The 12,830-nt window shown below is 35.5% G+C and overlaps 1 protein-coding gene across 1 annotated transcript in view; it reads left to right on the plus strand.

The window, feature by feature from the left end:
* Nucleotides 1-12,830, plus strand: part of CLGN (calmegin) — a 56,783-nt gene that overhangs the window by 39,143 nt on the left and 4,810 nt on the right. Inside the window, exons 9-12 of the mRNA XM_045985471.1 lie at nt 5,179-5,292; nt 5,468-5,618; nt 7,441-7,656; nt 8,704-8,829. Of these exons, the coding sequence (XP_045841427.1) occupies nt 5,179-5,292; nt 5,468-5,618; nt 7,441-7,656; nt 8,704-8,829 (607 nt within the window). The remainder of the gene's footprint in view (nt 1-5,178; nt 5,293-5,467; nt 5,619-7,440; nt 7,657-8,703; nt 8,830-12,830) is intronic.

A 12,830-nucleotide genomic window follows, 5' to 3' on the forward strand; every position in this document is an offset into this window, starting at 1 on the left:
ATTTCAGAAGCTGCCTGCCTCAGTCCGAGATGACTGCAGTCCTGGCACATTCCTTGAGTCCAGCCTGTCAGAGACCCTAAACAGAGGACCCAGGAAGGGGTGCCCAGATTCAGAAACCACGGTAATAAACATTATTTTAAGCCCCGAAATTTTGTGTTTATGCAGCAATAGTCAATTAATACAGATATGCATCATGCAGATATTTCCTCTCACTCTGAGGATTGTCCTAATTTTCTTTCTTTTTTTTTTTAAGATTTTATTTATTTATTAGACAGAGAGAGATCACAAGTAGGCAGAGAGGCAGGCAGAGAGAGAGAGGGAAGCAGGCTCCCTGCTGAGCAGAGAGCCCGATGCGGGACTCGATCCCAGGACCCTGAGATCATGACCTGAGCCGAAGGCAGCGGCTTAAACCACTGAGCCACCCAGGCGCCCCTGTCCTAATTTTCTTAATAGAGAACAGAGTTTTAAATTTTCGTGAAGTTCAGTTTGTCAATATTTGTCTTTGATGATTCATGACTTTAGTGTCTTACCTAAGAAATCTTTGCCCAAGTGAATGCCACAAAGATTTGCACTCTTTTCTAGACGAGTAATTTTGACTAAAATTTTGTTCTAAGTTAACTGTATGTAGTGTGAGATCTAAAACAAGATTACTTTTTAAAAATATGGATGTCTACAAGATGTCAACACCTCTTGTCATCATGTCATCATGTCTGTAATGATCTGTACTGATGAATCCTCTTTCATTTCTAACATGGTAATTTGCACTTTTTCTTAATGTATCTAACTAGATGTTTATCAAATAAAAAAATTTTTTTTAAGATTTTATTTATTTCTTTGAGAGAGTGGGAGAGCAAGTGAGAGAGCACCAGGAGGACCAGCAGAGGGTGAGCGAGAAGCAGGCACCCGGCTGAACCCCCCCCACCCCCATGCGGGGCTCCATCCCAGGACCTGGGGATCATGATCTGAGCTGAAGGCAGCTCCTTGACCCACTAAGCCACCCAGAAACCCTGAAGTTTATTAATTTTATTGATCTTTCAGAAGAACTGGCTTTTGTTTTAGTTTTTCCCCTCTATTGACCTTTTAAAGATTTTGTTACTTCTTACCTTGAAGCAAATTATTGCTTTTTTTTTTTTTTTTTTTTTTTGGCCTTATTAAGTTAGAATCTCTCCTGGTAGAAGTAGCTGTACATTTTCTCCAAACACTGCCTTGAGTATGTTTCACAAATATATGTTACGTACAAGAACATTCAGTTCATGTTGTTTTCTAATTTCATTAGTGATTTTTTTCTCTCATCCATGTGTTTTTAAATGTGTTGCTTTGGTGGCAATTATTTGGGATTTCCCAGATATAATTTTCATTTTGACTCCCAACTTTTAATGCTATTGTCAGAAAATATACAAATGTCAATTACATCAGTGTGGTTGAATGTGTCTATATATTTACTGGCTTTCAGTCTGTTCTCTCACTGAGAGAAGAATATTAAAATCTCTAACTACAATGATGGAATTGTCCGTATCTCCTTTGAGTTCTGTTAATTTTTGCTTCATGTATTTTGAAGATCTGTTACTACATCTATTTGCAGTATTTCATGACCTCTTGAGGAACTAACTGCTTTATTATTATAGAATAATGTACTTTTTTGTTGCTTTTTGTTTGTTTTGTTTTGTTTTTAATTTGGTGAAAGAACAATTACTGCGGCTGGTTACATGATCAATATGTTTCTTGAAGGAAATTTGGGGATGAATAATATCCTTCTTTATAAACTCTTTTAATACTCTGTCTTAACATCTGCTTTAGTCTCATACTGAGCCAACAGTCCTGCTTTCTTTCAAATCATGTTTCCATTGAATATTATTTTCCATTATTTACCTGTAACCTATATATGCCTTTATTTTTTAAATTGATTTTCTTATAGGCAACCTGTATGTGGTCTTGTCTTTTAAGTGGAGTGTTTTAAACCATCTATATTTAATGTAATTATTAATATGGTTGGATAAATTGTACTTGTTTTCTTCCTACTTGTTTTCTGTTTGTCCCATATATTCTGTACTTTAAAAAATATTTTTCCTGAATTCTTTTAGATTGAGTTATTTTGTTTTATTTTAGTCTTTTATTTTTTTCTTTCCTATTGACATACTACCTTTTCTTCTGTGGTTTATTGTTTTAGTGTTGCTCTAGGGTTTACAATATGCATCTCTTAACTTATTTCAGTCTACTCTCATTTTACTACTTTATGTCCACTTTAATCTTAAAGGGTCTTATATTTTCCTCCTTCCATCCTTTATGCTATTATCATACATTTAATTCCTCTATCTATACTATGAAGGTCACACATATTTATTCTTCAGTCAGCATCTTTTAATCTGACAGTTATTAGGAGAAAGTTCTATTATTTAGTTATCTTTTCTGACACTCTTCTTTTGTGTAGTTAAAGATTTTCATCTGTTATTATTTTCCTTTTTTTATTCAAAGATTTTATTTACTTATTTTACACACAGGGAAAGAGAGAGAGAGAGAAGGGAGAGCATAATCAAGGGGAGTGGCAGGCAGAAGGAGAGGGACACACAGCTTCCTTGCTGAGCAGGGAGCCCAATGTGGGTCTCGTTGTGGAGCTCGATGTGGGGCCCAATGTGGGGCTCAATGTGGGGCTTGATCCCAGGATCATGACCCACACTGAAGGCAGACACTTAACAACTGAGTCACCCAGGTGCCCCTATTTTCCTTCTTCTGATAAATTTCTCTTAACATATTGTGATACATGTCTGCTGTCACAGAATCCTCTTAACTTTTAATTATCTGAAAATCTATTTTTTAAAAGATTTTATTTATTTACTTGACAGAGAGAGAGATAACAAGTAGGCAGAGCAGCAGGCGGGGGGGGGGGGGAAGCAGGCTCCCTGCTGAACAGAGAGCTCGATGTGGACTCCATCCCACCATCCTGAGATCATGACCTGAGCCAAAGGCAGATTCTTAACCCATTGAACCACCCAGGCGCCCTGAAAATTTATTTTACCTTAATTTTTGAAGGATGTTTTCAATATGAATTATAGGTTTATGATTATTTTAAAACAATCATTTCTTGAGTTGCCTTGAGGCTTGTATTGTTTCTGTTCTCATCCTTTTACTCCTTTACCTAATATGTGATCTTCTCCTGTTTGTTTTTAAGATTCTTTGTTACTATTTTCAGCAATTTGGTTTTGCTGTGCCTTTGGGAGGGTGTGTGTGTTTGCCTTGCTTTTGACTTTTGGGGATGTGGCTGTATAGTTTGTATCGAATTTGGGTAATATTTGGCCATTATTTCTTTGAATATATGTGCCTTCCCATCTCTTTTTTTGGGACACCATGTAAATGTATATTAGACTGCTTTATATTGTTTCACAGGTCGCTGAGGATCAATTCATTTCTTAAACCAATTTTTTTCTCTCTGCTTCATTTTGGAAAATGTCTACTCCTATTTCTTCAAGTTCTTGTTTGTTTGTAAAAGTTGGGGTTACTACCTACTCAGAAATAGAGTAGGTATTACTGGACAAGCAAAAGTTGCTTGTTAACTCTCTTATAGATAAAGAGAGATACTGATTAGGAATAAAAATGTCTTTGCTTTCAAGCAAATAGTATGATAGGGAAGCAGCTTTTACAAGGTAGGAAGAACAGTATGGTTTTTAAAAAATTAATAAAAAGTCATTTATTAATGTATAACTTTCATGAATTCATACTTACAAAGGGCAGGACAACATCTCTCCTTGTGGATTTTCTTATGTTGTTTCATGTTTGCCTATCCATGAAAAGTAAGGCTGAGAAGTAAGTTTTCCTTTAAATGAGAGAAACTGCTTATAATAACCTCTTTCTGATTGGTGATATATATTAGAATTTGTTTTATAAACTGCTAAAAGAAATACTCCCTTAAATTTTAAACTCTAGTTACTCTGAGCTCAGACAGACTGGGTAACATTGATGTCAGGCAAGTACAAGTCTTTACATATAGATAGTTGATTATTTGAGTTTATTTTGTTACTTTGGTTTGTTTGAAAAATCATAATGTAACCTCTTGTTAAAATTTCAACTTTTCTATAAAGATGAAAATTAAAATTAGTAGTTCTATTCAGTACTTACTATGATTATGTTTATATACTCTAGAATTTGTTTTCTAAGTGTTTTTTTTTAAGATTTTTTATTTATTTATTTGACAGACAGAGATCACAAGCAGGCAGAGAGGAAGGCAGAGAGAGGGGGCAAGCAGGCTCCCTGTCGAGCAGATAACCTGATGCGGGGCTCGATCCTAGGACCCTGGGATCATGACCTGAGCTGAAGGCAGAGGCTTTAACCATTGAGCCGCCCAGGCGCCCCTCTAAGTGTTATTTTTAAATGAAAATACAAAATTACTAGAATTTTGTATTCTATTTTGTATTCAATTTTGTATTCTATTTTGTATTCAATTTTGTATTGTACTAGACAAAAAATAATGTTGAAGTAGCTAAGACATTTTCAAATATGACATAAAATTGAGAATCATAAAAGAAATATCAGTAAATTTCAACTATATGAAAATAAAATTATTTGAATATGGCAGGAAAAAAAACTACCTATCATAACTATATCAAAAAATACATGAGAAACTGGAAAAAATATTTTCAATTCATATAGCTGACAGAGAGTTAATTTTGTATTAATTCCTAATATATTCCAGGATATTCATTATAGCATTATTTGTAATGGTACATTTTTGGAAACACTAAATGTCCCTCAACAGTAGTTGAGTTAAATAAATTATGGTTTATCCACAAATTAGAAAACTGTACAACTGTTAAGAACTGCACATGAAATAGCTTATAGAGCTGTCTTGGCATATGGTAGGCTTCCAGTATCTGTTTATTGATGAACGAATGAGTGTTAAAGGGAACAAAAGCACTGTTGAACATACTCTGCATAGAATGCTATCATTTGTGTTAAAAAAAATAAAAGAATGTATACAAATGTGTGTGATGCATGAAGCACACCAGGGAATATATACAAGAAAGTGACAAGTTAGCAGAAGATTTTGGTAGTTGAGAGAATGGAGGTGTTAGTAGGCCCAAAGACAGAGGGTAGGGAATGACTTTTGGTGTCTTATGAATTTTGTAACATATGTATTTTTAAACTTTTTGAATAATTAATACTCGGCACATAATACTGTCTTTGCAGGGATGAAAGCGAACCTGCCCAAATAGAAGATTTAAGTGTTGTTAAACCTGATGGCTGGCTTGATGATGAACCAAAATTTATTCCAGATCCTAATGCTGAAAAACCGAATGACTGGTAAACATTTTTCATCTTCACATGTTCATTTCATACATTTCTTACTTGCTTTTTGTTACTAGTTCATATAACTGACAGAGACTTGAGGTCGCTGTACTTGAGGTTACTGTAAATGTGTAGATACACATTTTCATCTGTGGAACTTTTATGCTGAATTTTTTTCTGATTTCCTAAGGAATGAAGACATGGATGGAGAATGGGAGGCACCTCGTATTTCTAATCCAGCATGTCGAATTGGGTGTGGTGAGTGGACACCTCCGCTGATAGATAACCCCAGATACAAAGGAGTGTGGAGACCGCCGATGATAGATAATCCTAACTACCAGGTAAAAACCGCTTTTTCCAATTCCACAGTACAGTGTAAAACGCTGTGATACTTCCATTATATATCTAGTTAATGATAACGTTATGTTAACTTTTAGAAATTTGATTCGTGATAGTATGTATTAACTATCTTAAGAAGTCAAGGAAAATAGACTCCAACTAATTTATATTTGGAAAGTAAAGTATTCTTGGGGCACCTGGCTGGCTCAGGCCATAAAGTATGTGACTTTTGATGTCTGCATTCTAAGCTCAAGCCCCACATTGAGCATAGAGTTTACTTAAAAAAAAAAGTAAAATATTCTTTATGTAATTTTCTGGGGGCATAATATTAAGCACTAAAGATCAATCACTACATACTATATTTTTCCCTAGTAGTTGATGATTACTCTGAAATCAAGTTCTATTTTAGAATTAAACATAAGAAATGAGTTCTGTTCAGGAGATCTCACATTGTACATTTTAGTAATTGATGCCTGTGTTTAATTAATGTGCTCCTTATTTTCTGGTGTTATTAAACTTTGGATTTTTTAAAATATGAATTAAGTATCTTTTGAGTATACCTAGATTTTTGGGTAGAAATCTCTATGTTATCCATTTAACCCCCTCTAGTTTTATCTAATTATTCATTGACATTTTCGAATATTTATTATAGGGATGCAGTTACATATTCCATTTGTTTTTTGTTTACTGTAGCTTTTTTTTCTTAGCATTTATCACAGACTCAGTATTTTGGTAACTTCTTTGTTGAATGTCTGTCTCCCTCATTACTTTAAATTTAATCCAGGAACCGTGTCTCTGTTGATCATCACTCGGTCCCTAGCATCTGGCGTAGTGCCTGGGACAGAATCGACATATGTGATGGAGGAGTGAGTGGGTAATCATATTGTCGAATTTTTCGATTTGGTTGAGTTTAATCGGTTAAGATCTAATGGAACTTTTACGCTGAATTTTTTTCTGAGATTCAACCATGACTGATAATTGATGCCCCTCATGGGTATATTTTAAAAGGAGTGGCTTCCCATCTGCCTGTAGTTCAGGTCATGATCTCAGGGTCCTGAGATTGAGCCCTGCAATCGGGCTCCCTGTTCAGTGAAGGGTCTGCTTCTCTTTCTCTCTTTGCCCCTCCCGGGAACTTGTGTGTGTTTTCTCTCTCTCTCAAAGAAATAAATAAAATCTTAGAAAAAAGTACTTTATAAAAAAATTTTAAAAAACAAAACGAGTGGCTTCATATTTACCATACAGTGATCTCTCTGATCTGTGTAATTTTGATGACTTCTTGCCTTGAATAACTCTGCTGAGTGTAAAAAAAACTTGTCTAAAATAGTATCACTTACTTGTGAAACTTAATTACTCAAGTTTGTGTGTGTGTTCGATTTTCCCTTTGCCTGTTTTTGCAGTTTATTCATAAAGAACATTGTGTACAGAATGAGAAGAACCAAGTTCTTAATTCCAATGACTTGCTAATGAATTAGTATCTGTTAACATTTTCTTTTTTCTCCAATTAGTACTGCTGATTTCATTCAACAGCAATGACTTCTATTTTATTTGTTTGTTTGTTTATTGAGAGAGAGAGAGAGCGAGATGGAAGGGGCAGAGGGAAAGGGAGAGAGAATGCCAAGGAGGCTCCATGCTCAGCATGGAGCCCAACATGGGGCTCATCTTATGACTCTGAGATCATGATCTGAGCCAAAATCAAGAGTTGGACACTTAACTGAGCCACCCAGGAGCCCCATCGACAACAGTGACTTCTTCAATAGCATTTATAATGAGATTATTTTATTTGAAAATGTCTTTAAATTACTTTTCTTTATTATTTTTTTCCAGGGAATCTGGAGTCCTCGAAAAATTCCTAATCCAGATTATTTTGAAGATGATCATCCATTTCTTCTGACTTCTTTCCGCGCTCTTGGTTTAGAGCTTTGGTCTATGACCTCTGATATCTACTTTGATAATTTTATTATCTGTTCGGAAAAGGAAATAGCAGATCGCTGGGCTGCAGATGGTTGGGGAGTGAAGATAATGGTAGCAAATGCTAACGAGGTACAGTATTTACCATAGTGTAGTTATAGGACTTCGTCCTGGTTATAGGTTATACAAATGGCCCTTAAAAGGTAAAAAATATGCAATAATTACTAAATGTACTTAAATAAATTTGCTGATAAAATATTTAGCCTTACTATATTATGACACGACTTCATCGTGAACTGTATCATGGACTATATATATTCGTATGTCTTCATTAAATTATGATAGCATAATGGGATTTAATTACCTACTTGCTATTTACAAGGAGACTACTTAATATCCTGATCACCTTGTCAATTCACGGCCTAAGTGGTAACAGTGATATAAATATTATTCTTTATTCACTTTAATAATTTTTCATTTAGAGGAGTACAGAGGATTTTAAAATTTATTATTATTAAATTGTGTTCCAGTATTTTTTTACTCAAATCTTCATACTGTTTAGAAATATTAAGCTAAATATTTTGACACAATGCATCTTGGAGATGGTATTTTTAATATCAATTTCTATAAAGAAAAATACCTTATATTTGATTTCTTTGGACATTAGCAAAAGCCATCAAAAGAGTAGGTAAAGGGGTTTTCATTCTGAGACTTTTAAAATTTAGAAACTTAATGATTTCAGATTTTATTTTAATGAGAGAAACAGTTTCCTCACTGAAGGTTGTGTGTGAAATTTCTTAATAAAAAAAAATGAAAACCATAATTCCCAGGTTGATCTTATTAATAAGTTCTTTAAAAGTACAGAACCAGAATGAATTATTGAGCATTGTATACTTATAAATGAAGAAGATAATATATCCATAAAGAGTAGTCCTATCCTTAAACTTACCAAAAAAATAAATTTTCATAATTCTTGCTGATGTATTTTCTATTACTACTTGATACATGCTAATAGAGTTTAAACTGCAATGTATGAGAAAATAGAATATTTTAGCCTACAAGTTCATCACTCCTTAATATACAACACCTATGTAAAATAAGTTGTTTTTTTGTAGGTGGTATTTCCTAATTAATGTTTATAAAATCTGAATTTCATTTTCATGCTTATTTCCTCTATAGCCTGGTATATTTAAACAGTTACTAGCAGCTGCTGAAGCGCGCCCTTGGCTTTGGTTCGTTTATTTTGTAACAGCAGGGCTTCCAATGGCGTTAATTGCTTCATTTTGTTGGCCAAGAAAAGTCAAGGTAAAGAAATTGAATTTCCTTCAACTTAAAATAATTAAAATAGTTAAAATAAAAACACTCTCAGTGTTTATGTGTTCTATTGAGCAAGTGATTCTTTTTTTAATTTAAATTCAATTAATGAACATATAATATATTATTAGTTTCCAAGGTAGAGGTCAGTGACTCATCAGTCTTATAGAACACCCAGTGCTCTTTACATTGTGTGCCCTCCTTAATGTCCATCAGCAGTTACCTCATCCCTCCACCTCCCACTGCTCCAGCAACCCTCAGTTTGTTTCTGATGATTAAGAGTCTCTTACAGTTTGTCTCCCTCTCTGGTTTTGTCTTGTTTCATTTTTTTCCTCTCTTCCCCTATGATCCTCTGCCTTGTTTTTTCAATTCTACATATGATAATTGTCTTTCTCTGATTGACTTATTTTGCTTAGCATAATACCCTCTAGTTCTATCCATGTCACTGAAAATGGCAAGATTTCATTTTTTTCAATATCCAAATAGTATTCCATTTTTTTTGTGTGTGTATGTATGTATATATGTACATGTGTATGTGTATATATGTATAAGTATGTGTGTGTATGTATATGTATGTATGTATATTATATATGTGTGTGTGTGTATATATACACACACACACACACACACACCACATCTTCTTTATCCATTTACCTGTCGATGGATATATGGGCTCTTTCCATAGTTTGGCTATTGGGGACATTGGGGCTATAAACATTGGGGTGCACGTGCCCCTTCAGATCACTACAGTTTTATCTATAGGGTAAATACCCAGTAGTGCAATTGCTGCTCATAGGGTAGCTCTATTTTCAACTTTTTGAGGAAACTCCATGCTGTTTTCCAAAGTGGCTGCACCAGCTTGCATTCCCAACAAGGGTGTAAAAGGTGCCCCTTTCTCCGCATCCTCACCAACATCTGTCGTTTCCTGACTTGTTAATTTTAACTATTGTGACTAATGTGAGGTGGTATCTTATTGTGGTTTGGATTTGTATTTCCCAGGTACTGAGTGATATTTGGCATTTTTCTTGTCTATTGGCCATTTGGATGTCTTCTTTGGTGAAATGTCTGTTCGTGTCTTCTGCCCATTTCTTGATTGGATTATTTGTTCTTTGGGTGTTGAATTTGACAAATTCTTTATAGATTTTGGATACTAGCCCCTTATGTGATATGTCATTTGGAAATATCTCCTCCCATTCTGTCAGTTGTCTTTTGGTTTTGTCGACTGTTTCCTTTGCTGTGCCAAAGATTTTTATCTTGATGAAGTCCCCCACTAATTCATTTTTGCCTTTGTTTCCCTTGCCTTTGGAGACATGTCTAGCAAGAAGTTGCTGTGGCTGAGGTCACAGAACTTGTGTTCTCCTCTAGGATTTTAATGGATTCCTGTCTCACATTTAGGTCTCATCCATTTTGAGTCTATTTTTGTGTGTGGTGTAAGGAAATGGCCCAATTTCATTCTTCTGCATGTGGCTGTCCAAGTTTCCCAACACCATTTGTTGAAGAGACTGTCTTGTATTCCATTGGATATTCTTTCTTGTTTTGTCCAATATTCATTGACCGTAGAGTTGAAGGTCCATTTCTGGGTTCTCTATTCTGTTCTATTGATCTATGTGTCTGTGTTTGTGGTAGTACCATACTATCTTGATTACAGCTTTGTAGTAGAGCGTGAAGTCCGGAATTGTGATGCCACCAACTTTGGTTTTCTTTTTTAACATTCCTTTGGCTATTCTGGGTCCTATGTGGTTCCGTACAAATTTTAGGACTCTCTGTCCCAGCTCTGTGAAAAAGTTGATGGTATTTTGACAGGAATTGCATTGAATGTGTAGATTGCTCTAGGTAGCATAGACATTTTCACAGTATTTGTTCTTCCAATCCATGAGCATGGAACATTTTTCCATTTCTTTGTGTCTTCCTCAGTTTCTTTCATGAGTATTCTATCGTTTTTTGAGTACAGATCCTTTGTGTCTTTGGTTAGGTTTATTCCTAGGTATCTTGTGGTTTTGGGTGCAGTTGTAAATGGAATCTACTCCTTAATTTCTCTTTCTTCAGTCTCATTGTTAGTGTGTAGAAATGTAACTGATTTCTATGCATTGATTTTATATCCTGCCACTTTGCTGAATTCCTGTATGAGTTCCAGTGATTTTGGGGTGGAGCCTTTTGGATTTTCCACATAGAGTATCATGTCATCTGTGAAGGGTGAGAGTTTTGAGTTCTTTGCCGATTTGGATGCCTTTTATTTCTTTTTGTTGTTTGGCTGCTGGAGGCTAGGACTTCTAGTACTGTGTTGAATAGCAGTGGTGATAGTGGACATCCCTTCCAGGTTCTGACCTTAGGGGAAAAGCTCTCAGTTTTTTCCCACTGAGAATGATATTCACTGTGGGCTTTTCATATATGGCTTTCATGATATTGAGGTATGTTCCCTCTATCCCTACACTGTGAGGAATTTTTAAAAAGGATGCTGTACTTTGTCGAATGCTTTTTATGCATCTATTAAGAGTTCATATCATTCTTGTCCTTTCTTTCATTAATGCAATGTATCACATTTATTGATTTGTGAATGTTGAACCACCCTTGGCAGCCCAGGAATAAATCCCACTTGGTCATGGTAAGTAATCCTTTTAATTTACTGTTGGATCCTATTGGCTAGTATTTTGGTGGGAATTTTTGCAACCATGTTCATCAGGGATATTGGTCTGTAACTCTTCTTTTTGGTTGGGGTCTTTGTTTGGTTTTGGGATCAAGGTAATGCTGGCCTCAGAAAATGAGTTTGGAAGTTTTCCTTCCATTTTTATTTTTTGAAACAGCTTCGGAAGAATAAGTATTAATTCCTTAAATGTTTGGTAGAATTCCCCATGAAAGCCATCCGGCCCTGAGCTCTTGTTTGGTGGGAGATTTTTGATTACTGCTTTAATTTCTTGCTGGTTATTGGTCTGTTCAGGTTTTCTGTTTCTTCCTGTTTCTGTTTTGGTACTTTATACATCTCTAGGAATGCATCCATTTCTTCGAGATTGCTTATTTTTTGGCATGTGATTGTTCATAATATGTTCTTATAATTGTTTGTATTTCTTTGGTATTGTTTGTGATCTCTCCTCTTTCATTCATAATTTTATTTATCGGGGGCCTTTCTTTTTTTGGTAAGTCTGGCCAGGGGTTTATCAATCTTTCGTTTAATTTTTAAAATCTTTTTATTTCTTTAATTTATTTGAGACAGAGAGGATGAGTGAGAGAGAGAGCATGAGTGGGGTGGAGGGACAGAGGGAGAAGCAGACTCCCTGCTGAGCAGGGAGCCCAACCTGAGGCTCAGTCCCATGACCCTGGGATCACGACCAGAGTTGAAGGCAGATGCTTAATAGACTGAACCACCCAGGTGTCCCAATCTTACTTTCTTTCAAAGAACCAGCTCCTAGTTTCATTGTTCCTTTCTACAGTTCTTTTGGTTTCTATTCCATTGATTTCTTCTCTGATCTTTATTAATTTTTTTCTCCTTCTGGGTTTTGGCTTTATTTGCTGTTCTTCCTCCAGCTCCTTTAGGTGTAAGGTGAGGTTGTGTATTTGAGAACTTTCTTGTTTTTTGAGAAAGGCTTGTAGTGCTTTATACTTCCCTCTTACGGCCACCTTTGCTGCATCCCAAAGGTTTTGAACATTTGTGTTTTCATTTTCATTTGTTTCCATGAATTTTTTAAAACCCTTTTTTAAGGGGCACCTGGGTGGCTCAGTGGGTTACGCCTCTGCCTTCAGCTCAGGTCATGATCTCAGGGTCCTGGGATTGAGCCCCACATCAGGCTCTCTGCTCAGCGGGGAGCCTGCTTCCTCCTCTCTCTCTGCCTGCCTCTCTGCTTACTTGTGATCTCTCTCTCAGATAAATAAATAAATCTTTAAAAAAAAACAACCCTTTCTAATTTCCTGATTGGCCCATTTATTCTTTAGTAGGATGCTCTTTAGCCTCCATGGATTTGAGTTATTTCCAAATTTCCTCTTGTGATTGGGTTCTCAAA

This window comes from Meles meles, chromosome 2, assembly GCF_922984935.1.
Source record: "Meles meles chromosome 2, mMelMel3.1 paternal haplotype, whole genome shotgun sequence".
Classification (NCBI taxonomy): Eukaryota; Metazoa; Chordata; class Mammalia; order Carnivora; family Mustelidae; genus Meles; species Meles meles.